The 13,942-nt window shown below is 55.1% G+C and overlaps 1 protein-coding gene across 3 annotated transcripts; it reads right to left on the bottom strand.

Moving 5' to 3' along the window:
- Nucleotides 1-1,364: 1,364 nt before the first annotated feature.
- Nucleotides 1,365-13,938, bottom strand: RNF40 (ring finger protein 40). Of its 3 annotated transcripts, none has more exons than XM_017873790.1 (20): nucleotides 13,848-13,938; nucleotides 13,531-13,733; nucleotides 12,930-13,097; nucleotides 12,656-12,797; nucleotides 11,817-12,023; nucleotides 11,150-11,271; nucleotides 10,885-11,031; nucleotides 10,713-10,787; nucleotides 9,932-10,051; nucleotides 9,656-9,835; nucleotides 9,338-9,473; nucleotides 8,200-8,321; nucleotides 7,685-8,112; nucleotides 7,479-7,596; nucleotides 7,228-7,377; nucleotides 6,817-7,029; nucleotides 6,615-6,740; nucleotides 4,527-4,667; nucleotides 4,310-4,411; nucleotides 1,365-2,637 (listed from the first exon to the last, which is right to left on the bottom strand). In XM_017873790.1, exons 2-20 carry the CDS (start codon nucleotides 13,660-13,662, stop codon nucleotides 2,461-2,463), a joined length of 3,006 nt encoding a protein of 1,001 aa, XP_017729279.1. In that variant the 5' UTR covers nucleotides 13,663-13,733; nucleotides 13,848-13,938; the 3' UTR covers nucleotides 1,365-2,460. The 3 variants fall into 3 exon arrangements, with proteins under 3 accessions (XP_017729279.1, XP_017729326.1, XP_017729398.1); XM_017873837.1 differs by having other exon boundaries at nucleotides 13,810-13,911; XM_017873909.1 differs by lacking the exon at nucleotides 13,848-13,938 and having other exon boundaries at nucleotides 13,222-13,628.
- Between the last annotated feature and the right edge of the window lie 4 nt (nucleotides 13,939-13,942).

Genomic DNA, 13,942 nt, shown 5'->3' on the forward strand with positions numbered 1-13,942 from the left:
GGGAGGCTGAGGCAGGAGAATTGCTTGAATCCGGGAAGCGGAGGTTGCAGTGAGCCGAGATCCTGCCACTAAACTCCAGCCTGGGAGACAGAGACTCCGTCTCAAAAAAAAAAAAAAAGTTTGGTTCCTGCCACATCAGTGGTTGCTGCCCCACTGACATTCTTCACCCCATTCCCTCGGACTTGACCTTGAGAAAGTGGTTTGATGCCGACTTTTATTAGGTATGAAGACCCACGAGGAGAGTTTTGCCCCTCTGATAAGGAAACCGAATGGCCCTTAGAGCATATATCTAGGGAGACGATGCGGAGTTATTTGGCATTTATAAAGAGCCCAGGCGAAGGCGACTCCTGGAAGGGAACTGCGCTTACAGAGGCCTGGCTGACCTCCACCCGTGACCCGTGCGGCGCTCCTGAGACTGGTGCTGTACAGGGGCGCAGGTGGTCGCGTCTCTATGATGCAATATCCTGCGTTTTTCCCACGCTCGCACCGCTGCCCCGGGCCATCCACACTTCCTCGGCGGCCCGATGTCCTCCCCCGCCGCGGGCCGCGCTTCCACCAGCGTGTCCGCCGCCGCCGCCGCCGGCCCTGCCCCGAGGTCAGCGTGGCCCGCGTCTCCGTCTCCAGTCCGTCCTGGTCCAGCAGCGGCGGCCCCGCCAAGCCCCGGGCGCCAATGGAGCCCGAAGGCGGACAGAACCGCTAGGCCTCGCGAAGGCGCCACCGCTGAGAGGCACGGAGCCCCTGCCGTGGCCATGGCCCTGTCGCCAGCGCCGGAACCAACACCGCTTCGCACGAGCTCTGGCGCCCAGCCCCAGTCCCGCCTCGGTGAAGAATCCGCCCGGTGGGCCCTCAACGCGCTGAGCCCAGGGGCGCCGCTCTGTACGCGGCACACCACTCCCGAAGCCAATTGCAAAGAAGGGAGTCACCCCGCTGAGGTGTCCCGATCTGTGCGAGTGGTGTCAGGGTGAGGCCGCTGAGAAGTAGCCCGCAGGATCCAGTTCAGGCCGGCCTTTGGCCAGCGCAACCGGGAAACCAGCTCTCCCTCCAAGAACCTCCTCCTCATGTGCGAACCAGGAACTACACTTCCCAGGATGCAGCCCGAGGCGTCCCGGCATCCCCAGGCCGATGACAGCCGGGGGGATCGTCAGCCCGGGGTCCGTGAGAGCAGGACAGGTGGCTCCGCGGCCACCACCACGCTCTCCCCTTCGGGCCCAGTCCGGGACCCCTGCCTGCCATTAAGTCTGAGCACAGCCTCGCTGCTGAGATGGGCAGAAGCGGGGTCTCATATTGGCACAGACCCCCTCCCAGGCTCACACCAAACCAGCAAACTGCTGCTCAGCTGTTGCAGCTAAAATTGGGGGACTACATTTGGGGTGCAAGGCCTGGCTACTTTGGCTGCAGGCCGAGGGTTGAACGTTTATTCATCACAATTAGCCTATACAAGCATCTCTAGAGCAGAGGCTGTGGGTCCAAACGGACCCCTGCAGCTTCAACCCTCTGGCCTCTTCAGGCCCTGCCCTCACAGCCCATGGAGCATGCCTGGGCAGGCAGACAGGACACAGGCTCAGTTACAGGGTGTTGGGGGAAGCTCTTCTAGCTGGAATGATTGGAAGTTGGCCCAGCAGCTGGGGCTGGTCTGTCCCTTCCCCTCCTGGGAAGTTCCACCTCCACTGTCGTTAAGGCCACCAGGATGAAAGCAGGGTTAGGTCCAGGGACCCAGAAGAGCCTTGGGATGCATGAGGTGGGAGTAAATGGACTTGGGAGAGAAATGAAGATTGGGAAGGGGCCCAATTAGAATAGAAACTGATGATGTTGGTTCAGCACCTGCAAGATGAGGAAGGTGACTGCAGCAACCTTAGAGCTTCCCAAAGGAAGCGAGTGATGTCCCTGTCTGCCAAGAGGGTACCTCCTTCAGCCCTTGGCACAAGAGCCAGCCCAAGGTGTCCAGGGAACTCCACAGGACAGAAGCCCTGCTGAGGTGAGGAGGATGGTGGGTGAAGGAAAGTCTTCTTGGGGCTTGCAGCCCAGTCTCAAGGAACAAGGACATGGCCCATAGGCCCTCATTTGTGAGCCAGTAGGCAGGGAGTGAGCCTTCTCTAGGGTAGGAGATCACAGCCTGGGGAATTTTCCTTAGGGCTAGGATGCATCCATGGAGACAGACAGGTTAGGGCCAGTTTCCGGGAAGCTCAGTTGAGTGCTCTGGGCTCCTCAGGCCTCTCAGGCAGACCTTTTCTGTAGGGCAGTGCCCCCTAGGCTACAGCTCTGATCTTTAGGAAAGATGGAATGAAGCTTGGCTGATCCCATGCCCACTAGCACGCACCAGGGTCCCCAAACCAACTAGGTGGGCAGGGGCTGGGCCCATGGGGTCCGGAATGGAGGGTGGGGCCACTAGACCTGGGGTAGGGAGGGGCTAGGGGCACAGCCCCCAGGGTCCATGGTGTTCCAGAGTCCCGAGTTTCAGGTTCAGCTGATGTAGATACGATGGAAGTCGTGGGCACCAAAGGCCGCGTTGCACTTGGGGCACTTCCTCTGGCGGGCCTCATAGCGGCCCCGCACGCACTCGAAGCAGAAAACGTGGAAGCACTTGGTAAGGACTGCATCCTTCTTGCGGGTATTACAGCAGGGGCAGGTCAACCGCGCCTGGGCCAGGCAAAGGCATCAGCTTGGGAACAACTCTGACAGTGCCCAAACCCCAAGCTGACAGCAGGAGTCCAGGCCAAGCCCACCACACAGGAGACTGCACCTCATCCTCCCATAACCCTGGAGGTAGGGACGAGCACTCTATGAATGAGCAAACTGAGGCGCAGAGGCCAAGGTCTCAACACTAGAAATCAGCAGAGTCTGGATTCATCACTGGGCAGTGATGCCCATCATGTGTCCCCTCAAAAGGATAAGGACCCACAGGCCCAGCCTGGACTCTGCCTTGGGGCTTCATCTCCTACCCCACTGGCCTTCTCTGGTGAAATCCCAATCTTGTCTACCTCTTCACCTGCACTTGCTAAGTCACAGCTAGAATGGCAATGCAACTAGAAATCTGTTCTCTCTACCCTCAACTGGGCCCAGCCTCGGCACTGGCCAGAGACCCTGCTGTGGGTCCCTTCTCAGCCTGAGACCTCTCTTCTGCTACCAGGAGGGTCTCACCTCCAACTCCAGACATGGATTGACTCAACTCAGCATATCCCAACAGTCCTCCTCTGGCCTGTTAAAATCCCAGCCCAGCCTGCTGCCTCAGCAGCCTCCCAGCCATCACTCCTGTCTCCCAGGACCCTACGCTCCAGCACTGAACAGGCTCCCAAGCCTGCCTTTACTCCATGGCTGCCTCCAGCTGCCTCTGCCCTTCAAGTTTCAACTGCTTCTAAGGGGTGACCAAGTCATACGTGGCTTCCACCTCTGCCTCTACTGACATTCCCCAAGCCCATTCTCCAGCCCAGCCCTTCTGCCTTGAGCACCTTCCCAGCCTCCCAAGGGGTCCCACATGCGCCTTCTCAGCATCCTTTGACACCATCCCATAGACCCTGCTCCCCTGCAGGTCTCCTAAGCCCCTAAATGGTACTGGCCATTCACCTAGTTTCTCAAACCAGGAACCCAGGAGTCCTCCAAGTGTTCCCTTCCCCTCACTCCATGCATTCAATCCATCCCCGAGTCCAAGCAATTTCCCTGCCTCCAGTCTACCTCTTCCAGCTCAAATCCAACAACGAATCCAACTACATCACTCTCCTGTTTAAAACCCTTTGAGGTCTCAACCTGGCGTACCACACCCTTCAGAAGGTGACACCACCCAACCTCTCCACACTGGCTCCTCCGATTACAACCTCCGGTGCCATGCCCCAGCAACCCCTTGCTCAGGCCTCCACATCTGCTGTTCCCTTTGCCTACAGCCCCTCACCCTCATTCCTCACAGCCACTTCTGGCCTATTCTTCAGGTCTGCTGTGGTGACACTCCAGAAAGCCTGCTGACCCCAGGGCCAGGGGAAGGGCCTCCCTTGAGTGCCCTCAGCCCCTCTGGCCTCTGCCATCACATTACACATCTAGGATGAGAGAATTACTTGGCTGCCTCCTCCCCTGTCAGTTTCAAGAGGTCAGAGACCAGGGCCAGTTCCTAGCCTCCCAACCCATACCCAGCCAAGCACCGTGCCTGGCTCACGTGCATGTACAGCCAACTCGGTCAGCATTTGACTCTGCAACCACTGTGCTGCCCCCTTTCTGCTGCCCTACATTACTTCCAGGGTCCCCAGACACTCTACTACAGTCTCAGCAATCCTGTATCTACAATTCCCAGGTGGACAGGGCACAACTTGGCCCACAGCCCCACCTTATACTCCTTGATCTCCTCCTGGAGGATTTCGTCAGCATCCGCGTAGACCTCCACCTTCCTCTGCTTTTCCAGCTTGCGCCGCAGCCGTGAGATGTCCTCCTGGGGCAGGAGAGGCCTGGCTAAGGGCAAGGGTCCTCACCCTTGAGCCGTCTGCCCCCATGATAGGTCCATGACCGTGGACCACCCTAGCCTGGCCCCTCACCCCTGCACGCACCTGAGCCCTCTTGAGGTTGAAACTCTCTTTCTCACGAGCAGCCCGGCTCTCTGCCAGGCAGGGCTGGATCTCCCGCAGCCGAGTCTGCACGTGCTCCAGCTGCACCTTCAGGTCCTCGGCCAGCTGGGCAGCTTCTACAGCCTGAGTGGGGTGGAACAGGAAGGAGGCACTGGTATGAGCCTGGTGACTGAGGCATGTGGAGCCATGGCCCACCAATACTTGTGTCCAGTGCCCCAGTGACACCTGCCCTGGAGCTGCTCCTGCCTCCTGATCCCTGAGCCCTTCCCTCCCGTTCTCCCTCTCAAGTTCCTCCCCTGTGTGATGCTGTCTGGTTTTTGAGGCTTCACAAGGCTCTCCTCTCTGCTCCCCTCAACTTCCCCAACACACGCACAGCTCCCCTGGGCCTCAGCTCAAGAGTCACCTCCTGAGAGGCTCCCCTTTTTTCTTTGACAGCACCTCAGATTCCTGCACAAGGCATACTGTGACCTGCACTATTTTATTTGGGGGATTACTGGCCTGCTCTGCCTGCCAAGACCTGAAGTTACAGCTTTGACTGGAAGGCAGGGATCTTCTAGTTCCCACTGTCTCCAAAGCAATCAGCACAAGGCCTAGTACATAGCAGGGGTATAAAATACACTGCTTAAATGGGCCGGGCGCGGAGGCTCACGCTTGTAATCCCAACACTTTGGGAGGCCGAGGCGGGCAAATCATGGGGTCAGGAGTTTGAGACCAGCCTGGCCAACACAGTGAAACCCTGTCTCTACTAAAAATACAAAAATTAGCTGGGTGTGGTAGTAGATGCCTGTAGTCCCAGCTACTCGGGACACTAAGGCAGAAGAATCGCTTGAACCTGGGAGGCAGAGGTTGCAGTGAGCTGAGACTGAGCCACTGTACTCCAGCCTGGGCAACAGAGCTAGACTCCATCTAAAAAAACAAACCAAAAAAAAAAAAAAACCCACAAACATACTGCTTAAATGAATGAACTAACTGGAGAAGAAAACAGCTTCAGAGGAAATGGAAATCAATGTTAATCTTAAGCCTTTAGCCAAAGCTAGACGTTTCTTATATTTAATACAACTATGTGACAGAGAACATCATCCCCAGCTTACAGTTCACCAGTGAGTGGTTAGAAGGTAGAGCCTGGAGTCAAGGAGGCTTGGACCCACATACCAGGGCCACTCCCTCTTGAGCATATCAGTCCACCTCCCTGAGCCTCAGTTTCCTTATTTATAAAATGAGGTTAAAAACAAAATTCGGCCAGGCATGGGGGCTCATGCTGTAACCCCAGCACTTTGGGAGGCCAAGCTGGGCGGATCACAAGGTCAGGAGTTTGAGACCAGCCTGGTCAACATGGTGAAACCCCGTCTCTACTAAAAAAAATACAAAAATTAGCCAGGCATGGTGGTGCGCACCTGTAATCTCAGCCACTTGGGAGGCTGAGGTGGGAGAATTGCTTGAACCTGGGAGGTGGAGGTTGCAGTGAGCCGAGATCGCAACACTGCACTCCAGCCTGGGCGACAGAACAAGGCTCCGTTTCAAACATAAAAATAAAAAATAAAAAAATTCCACCTTTTTTTTCCTAGGGACAGAGTCTCATCCTTGTCACCCAGACTGCAGTGCAGTGGTGTGATCATAGCTCACTGCAGCCTCAACCTCCTGGGTTCAAGTGATCCTCTCACCTGTCGGCCTGTCACTTGAGAAGGGGGAACTACACACACATACCACCACACCCAGCTAATTTTAAAATTTTTTTGTAGAGATGGGGGTCTCACTATGTTGCCCAGGCTGGTCTCCAACTCCTGGCCTCAATCAAACCTCCCGCCTCTGTTTCCCAAAGTGTTGGGATTACAGGCGTGAGCCACCACACCCATAAACATCATCTTGATAGGATTAATGAGACTGAAATGTGACCAAACATGTCAAGCACTCAGCATGTGGCCTGGCGCATGTAAATGTTCAGTATGTGTGAGCTGTTCTGTGACAGCCTGGCTTCATCTCAGGCTATCGTGTCAGGTGCTCTGAGCAGAACCGGAAGGTGAGGAGGTGAGCCAGCAGCCCAACTTGTGTATCCCCCTGGCCCAGCCTCACCTTCCGCTTGTTGAGCTCCAGGGCTTGGCTGCGCAGCGTCAGCTCCTTCTCCACACCCCCAAGGCTGCCCTGCAAGGCCCGCTCCTTCTCCTCCAGCTTCTGCACAGTCAGCAGCTGGGCATCCACCTAAGGACCAGAGGAGGACTCAGGGGCATGACCCCCACCTCTCCAGCTCCACCCTACATGCTGGGGGCGGCCATACCTGGGACTTGAGGCCAAGGACCTGCTCGCCCAACTCATCCTTCTCCTCCCGCAGCAGCTTGTGAATCTGATTAGCCTTGATCCGCTCTGACATCAGCTTAAAGTTGGCATCGTCCTTTTCCCGCAACTGCTGTAGCAGCCGCCCATTCTGTTCCTGCATGTCCTCAAAAGCCTGACCTGTCACATCCATCTCTGAGAGCAGAGCCTCCTCCTCCTGCAGCAAGTGGGAGGAGACAAGATGGAACATGGGAAATGGACAGGATGGCTGTGTGGGAACCATGGGAAAACGCAGCAAAGCAAAGAACCACAGAGGGAACCCAGATCATCAAGGTGCTGCAGGCACTACAGGCACCCAACAGGGTTTGAAGGGATCTCTCTGCAATCAGAGGCGAGGGCACCACAGGGGCCGCACCTGCTTGGTGGCACCCAGCTTGCGCTGCAGGTGTTCTATCTGCTCCTCTGCCTGCCGAATGCGCCGCAGGGCATCCTCATCCGCGATCTTCTTGCTCTCCCTTCGATCCCTCTCCTCCAATTCCCGGATGCGGCTCCGCAGCTCATCAACCTACAGCACAGGGAAAAAGGAACTCTCTTGATACTGCTTCCTGCTGACCTAGGACTCTGTTCTGCCTTTCTGCATGTCCCACAAGCCCCAGCTGCCCTCACCTCGGCCTTGGCCTTGCGTTCTGCTGCCATGAGCTGCACCTTATCCCGCTGCTCCTTGGGCGCTGACTTATACATATCCAGCAGCAGTTTCATCTCCTTCTGGCTCTCTTGGGCCTTCCTGGCAAGGAGGTACAGGAGGAAGTCTTGGTGAGTGGGACTGGAGGCCACCTGGCAGGGTCAGGAAGGAGATAGGAACACAGCCTCACTTGAGCTCTGCTCGGAGACCCTTGAGGAGTTCTGATTCCTTCCGCTTGGCTTCTTCCACCTTGGCCTTCTCCCGATCGGCCCTCGAGAGAGCGGAGGCTACAGGTGGAGGACCCAAGCCAGGACCTTCTCGTTCCCGAAGCTCCCGCTTGGGCCTGGCCTCGGGTTCTCGGCCCCGGGAGGAAGGGCCCTGGGCCCCAGGGGTTAAGCCCTGGACATCCTCTTCAGAGGGGACCAGCTCCTCCTTCTTCACTGAAGTGGTAGTAGTGGTGGTGCCAGGCACTGGAGCCATTTCCTTTCTGTTGTCGGGGGTACTGACAGGGCCTGGCCCACCCTCCTCTTTCCCTGGGGCTGGGGCACTGAGGCCAGAGTCCTCTGGGTGGCCCAGGTTGGGGGTGGAGTGGGTAGAGCCACTGGCCTGGGCCCGGAGCTGCAAAGGCAGAGAGGAAGAGGGATGAAGTCAGATGTTGTTCACTGGAGTCTAGCCAAAGCTTTTCCCAGGCAGGCCCCTTCTCACCTTGCCAATCTCAGCTTGTACTTCTCGAAGCTTCCGCTTGTATCGCTGGGCATCCCCTTTTAGCTGGTGGTTGTGGTTTTGAAGACTACTAATCAGGTGGCGCATCTCACGGTTGATGGGCCCTGGAGGAGCATCAGGAATTAAGGGTGTCAGAACCAGTTCCTGGGTTAGGGTTCCAACCCCTCAGTGGGGGAAGAGGCTATGCTATCACTCCCACTGTGCAGGAGGGGAACACTGCGGCCTCAACTGAGCATGAACTCATCAAAGTAAATAATGCTGACTTCAAGGAAACTCACCCAAAAGTAACTTGACACTGCCTATTCATATGACTTTTGCTAATGCAGAATATGTTTTTTTTTTTTTTTTTTTTTAAATAGAAACAGTGTCTCACTTTGTTGCCCAGGGTGGTCTCAAATTCCTGGCCTCAAGTGATCCTCCCACCTTGGCCTACAAAGTGCTAGGATTACAGACATGAATCACCATGCCTGGCCTATGTTTTTTCTTTTTCTTTTTTTTTTTTTATACATCCAATTCCCTTTAATAGAGAAGGTAACTGTAACATTCACAAAAGTTAGTCAACTTTTTCTAGATTCTTAAACATCACCTTCCCAGTTGCATTTCCGTGGCCACCTATCCAAAATTGCAACACCGTTTCTCCTGATACTTCCTATCATCCTTTTCTGCTTTACTTTCCTTAGGGTATTTGTCAGGAGCTAATATATTTTCTACTTTTCTTCTACTAGTTCGTCTTTCTCTAGTCTGTCTTCTATCAGAATGTTGCTCTACATGGCAGGAATTCTGTTTTGTTCACTGGCATAACCCCAAACCCTAGAACAGAGCCTCATAGGTGGCATCTGATAAATCTTTATAAGATGAGAGAGAGACATCATCAGACCAGAAGACTGTGGACAGGGCTGACAGCTCAAACTCTGCATGTGCCTGCTCCATCAGCCATCCCAGCTGGTGTGACCCTCACTGTGCCTGGGAGCCAAGCAGTGCAGGCCCTGTTTTGCATAGGAAGCCGAGGCTCTGTGAAAAAAAAGGCCTTAGCCTCTTGCATCTGGATAAGCAGCGGCCCCACACCAGGGCCCAGCACTCCCAGATAAGGCCCCACCTCCACCCTATCCTCACCACATACCCGCCTGCTCGTTGGCCGCCAGATTCTGCTCAAACTCGATGCGCAGCATCTCGTACTCCTTGCGTACCTGGGCCAGCGTGTCCTCCAGCTGAATGACCTCTGTGCGCAGCTTCTTCTGCAGCCCCAGCTCGTCGCTCTGTGGATTGACGTGTTAAGGACCCACAGAGTCCCTCGGTCCCACCTTAGGATTCAGGATCTTAGGAAGAATCTATTCCTCAGGGACCCCTGGCTGGCATACAGGGCCTCTGAAGCCACCAACACCTCAACACTAAGGGTCTGGCCCTTAGCCCAGTCCCCACGCCTGTTCCAGAGCCATACCTCCATGTGCTCTATGTGTCGCAGGTGGGAGTTTTTGGTGGCCAGCAGCAGGCCCCGAGCCTCGTCCAGCTGGGTCTTCACTTGCAGAGACTCATTGTAGAGCAGTGAGAACTGGGCCTGCAGCATGCGGTACTCCCCTGTCTCCCGCACTACCTCCTCAGGAAGGCTCCGCAACGCTACCTGGGGCAGGGATGCCCAAATGGGATCAGCAAGAGGATTCAGGGCTCAGTCCCTCCCTTACAGGCACAGGCCTTCTCAGCCCCTACGGCAGCCCACCTTGAGGCGCTCATTGGTCCGCACAGCCCCCTGAAGTTCAGCCTGCAGTTTCTCCAGCTCTGCCATGCGGCTGTTGGCCAATTCCTGGTTTTCCTCCAACTCTGCATTCAGCATCTCAAACTAAGGAGTGGGAGGCGGGGCCATGGGAGGCAGGGCCAGGTGTGGCAGCAGGCTTCCCTTACATCCCCAGCAAACACTCCAGCCCAAGCACTCCGTGCAGGGCAATGACCGATTCTGACGCCCCAAACCAAGTACTTTCCTAAGGGCTCCCAGATAAATGGGAGAAAATTCAATACTGCATGGTTGGTGTTGGGAACTAAGGCTCTTAACTGATGGGGAATCATGGAAGCATTCCAGGAAGGCCTGAAGTGCCAGTAAAGGGAAAAAGGGCACAGTGACCACCAGATGCCACTGACTCCAACTCACTCCTCTCTCTCTCTTCTGTACTTTATCTTTGTGGTACTCATAACACACTGATAGGCTATTTTACTGATTTCTTGTTTGTTACCACAAGTAGAACCTAAAGATACATTCTTTTATTTATTTCTTGTCTGGTCCATGAAAGTTTTGACCTCTATTTTGTTCTCCCCAATATGCCTAGTGCCTAGCACTAAGTGTTCAAAAATTTACTCAAAAAGTATATGAACGCATGAAAGAAAGAGCAGCAGGAGTGACCAAGAAGGGCCTTGGAGATGGACGTTTGTCCTTCGTCTTGAGGGGAATTTCAAGACTGCAACACAGAAGAGGTCATGAGAAGGGGTGGGAGAAAGACGCCGCTCACCTTCTGCATGCTGAGTGTGATCTGGCCCCCCTGGAAGCCTGAGGAGCTCCCAGACACATAGTAACCAGAGTTCAGCTGTGGAGAGAAAACAGATAGGCAATGGAAGTGGAGGGGAGGAGCTAGGGCCCAAGGGCCCAGCCTTGCCTCACCTGCCCCAGCACCCCTGCCCCACCTGCTCTAAGGCCTCTGCCAGGTGCTTATTGAGCTTTTGCTCTCGCTTCCGCAGCTTCTCAATGTCCCACTGCAAGTCCTCCACTGTTGTCTCCATCTCCAACACCTTGGTCTCTGCCGACGTCACCTTATCCTGGAGCTCGGAGTACTGGGAACGAGGGAGCAGATGCTTGGATGGGGGACTTGGTTCCTGAGGTCCCTGAGTGCCCATCTAACCCAAATCCTGCCTGATTCTAATCCCACTCCTAAAGCCCCCGGCTCCTCACCTCCAATGAGATGCGGTGGTGTTTCTCCTGCAGCTGGGTGGCCAAGTCCTGCAGTCGCCGGTTCTCACGGCCCAGCTCTCGGGTGCGTGCCCGAGCCACCTCACTGAGGGGCTCACTGTCCCCTGGGAAGGCAGGGCCCAGGTTAAGAGTTCAGCTCAGGGCAATGAGGCAAAGAACTAACTCATTCTGGAGTCTGCTATGTGCCCAGTGTGATCCCCCAGCTGTCTTGCCAGTTTCTCATGACAAAGCCAGGAGTCTTTATCCCCACTGCACAGGGGAGGAAACCAGCTCAGAGAGGAGAGCCACTTTCCCAGCATGTCCAGGTGAGAACTAAGGTGGGAGAAGCCTGTCAACCTACAAGGCCTGAGCCCTTGAAGCTATGCCTTGTGGATCTGCAACCCACACAAAGTGCTCCAGAGGGCCCTCTGGACAGGAGGCTCTACCAGCATCAACAACTCCTCCAACCCATCTCTCTAGCATTCAGTCCAGGAATCAAAGTTGGAACCCCCATCTACAGCCTAACCTACCCCTCCCAAGAACATGGCTGATTTATTCCTTGGGGAATTCTGGCCGCCCTTGGACTTGGGCATTAGGGGAATCGGGAATGGGTGCCATCAAGATGCAGGTAGGGATGGACACCTCTTGGGTATGGGCACAAAGAACCCACCTCGGCTATACACTCGCTGACAGAGTTCCTCCACCCGGCGCTGTAGGCGGTCTGAGGCCTCTACCACATGAGACACAGCTGCCTTAGAGAACTCCATTCGGCCTTGCAGCTCCAACTCCACCTCCTCACTGCTGCTGGCACCCAGTGCCACCACAAAAGCCAAGGCTGGCTCACTGAGAGGGGGCCGCAGCTGCAATGGCAAGGGCTCTGGAAGGAATGGACAGACCCTCATGAGGATAACAGCAGCAGTTACCACCACTCTGTACTAAGTTCCAGACTGAACCCTTCAATATTCATGGTTCACTTAACACAACCTATAGTGCACTATTATCTCCATCCTGAAAGTGAGACAAATGAGGTTCAGGGAGGTAAAGTAATTTCCTTAAAGCTACAGAGTTGTGTATCACATCCTCAGGGATGCCTCCTGTACTTTCCCAATAAAAATTAGAATCTCACACACACACACACACGTGTGCACACACAATTATTCCCTTTCAGGAGCCCCAGTACTTTCTGCTTACTATGTCTGTAATTTCCTCCCTCATAGCAAATGCAATGAGCAAGTACCCATTTCTAGAAAGCGTCAAACACGTAGTTAACATTCAACCGTAATACTGTTTTGAAACAAATGGGTGTCAAAACATGAATTGCTCTATAAACCAAGTTAGTCAGAGTCGAAAGCCTGTATTTTTGTGCACTGCACTTTACTACCCAAATATGAAATCCATTTCGTGGGGAGTAGTAAGGCAGGCAATTCAGAGGCCCAACACCAAAGTCCCCTCCTCCCCAGGACTTTTCCCAAAACTTAAGCTCCCTAGATCCCAGAACTCTGGTCTTACCTCTCAGCTCTGATGTCCCCGGCTCTGGGAGAGGAGTCCCATCACATGTGGGCCCCTCCTGGGTCCCAGGTGCTTCAGGTGCTGAAGACACCTCCCCCTGGCTCTCATGGCATCGGAGAAGGTTTTCCACAGTTTCATCCAGCTGGAAGGAGAAAACATCAAAAATATTACGAATCCCTTAGTGCTTTCCAACATTATACTCCTTTTCCAGCAGGGGAATCTGGGGATTGGCAGCTGAATCAAGGCCTGGTCTTGGAAAGCAGAAGGCATCCACCTGGGCCCAGTAGCGATTGACGATGAGGAGTGTGGCATCATCTGTGGCCTGCCGCTTCTCCAACTTCTCAATTCGTTCTCGGAGTTCATCTTCACAAGCCTGCCGTTGTTCCAGCCGCTCTGCCAGTTTTTTGTTCTTGAACTGTAATACCTTCAGGTCCATCTCCTCCTACCAAAGGAAACAAAGGGGCCGACGAGAATATCAAGCAGTGCCCAGAAACCAATCACACAGAAAGACAGAGAGTAGCAGAGCATCTGGAAAGCATGGGAGATGAGGGTATTCCCACACTAACCGCTAACAGAATCTAAGGAGGCTCAGACAACCCACAGCGACAGTGTCTTGTTGTGAGGAGGCTCACGTTGTTTCTGCCTGTCCCCTTCTAACTCCTTAGTCTTTGACAAGTCACACGCCCCCTGGGAACCTGTTTTCCTATCTGTAAAGGGAAGACAGGCGTCGTGTTCTCGGCTTCTTTCAACAGAGCATCCTGTAACGCGGACCTTGCTAAACTTAGGGAAGTGGGTGTAAGATTCTGGACAGTTTGGCCAGAGAACAGAGGGAGGGCTCTGGGAAGTTCTGAGGGTTAAGGCAAGAGCCCAAGAACCGTGGAAGAGATGCCTCCAAGACGAATGGGCTCGATAAGAGTGGTAGTGGTCTTCTCCTCACGACTCAGCTTCTTCTCCGGGGGCCCTGAGCCCCCGTCGCCGGCGGCGCGTTTGTTGCCTAGCCCAGACATGGCCGCGGCGGCTGGAGCGGCGCAGGGTCCCCTGAGGGGCGTCAGACGGGAGGAGGCGGTACTTCCGTCACCTGCAGAAGACAGAGAGCAGAGATGTGGGAACGGCTGGTGTTCCACAGCCCCAGACACCCTCCACCCCGCACACACCTGCTGGATCCCGTTCCCGCCGGCGCCAGAGCCCTCACCAGCAACACGGTCAGCCTAGCGCCGCCATCTTGGATTTCACCGGACGTCACTGGACGTCACTAGCCCCCCCAACGGGGCGCGGGGCGCAGGCGCC

Source organism: Rhinopithecus bieti, unplaced genomic scaffold (assembly GCF_001698545.2).
Source record: "Rhinopithecus bieti isolate Rb0 unplaced genomic scaffold, ASM169854v2 scaffold_63, whole genome shotgun sequence".
NCBI lineage: Eukaryota > Metazoa > Chordata > Mammalia > Primates > Cercopithecidae > Rhinopithecus > Rhinopithecus bieti.

Coding starts and splice junctions, on each gene's coding strand:
- RNF40 (XM_017873790.1), bottom strand. CDS start 13,662: ATGTCTGGGCTAGGCAACAAACGCGCCGCCGGCGACGGGGGCTCAGGG. Junction 11,272..11,816: donor TCAGCGAGTGTATAGCCGAG/GTGGGTTCTTTG, acceptor CTGCCTTCCCAG/GGGACAGTGAGCCCCTCAGT. Junction 11,032..11,149: donor ACCACCGCATCTCATTGGAG/GTGAGGAGCCGG, acceptor CCTCGTTCCCAG/TACTCCGAGCTCCAGGATAA.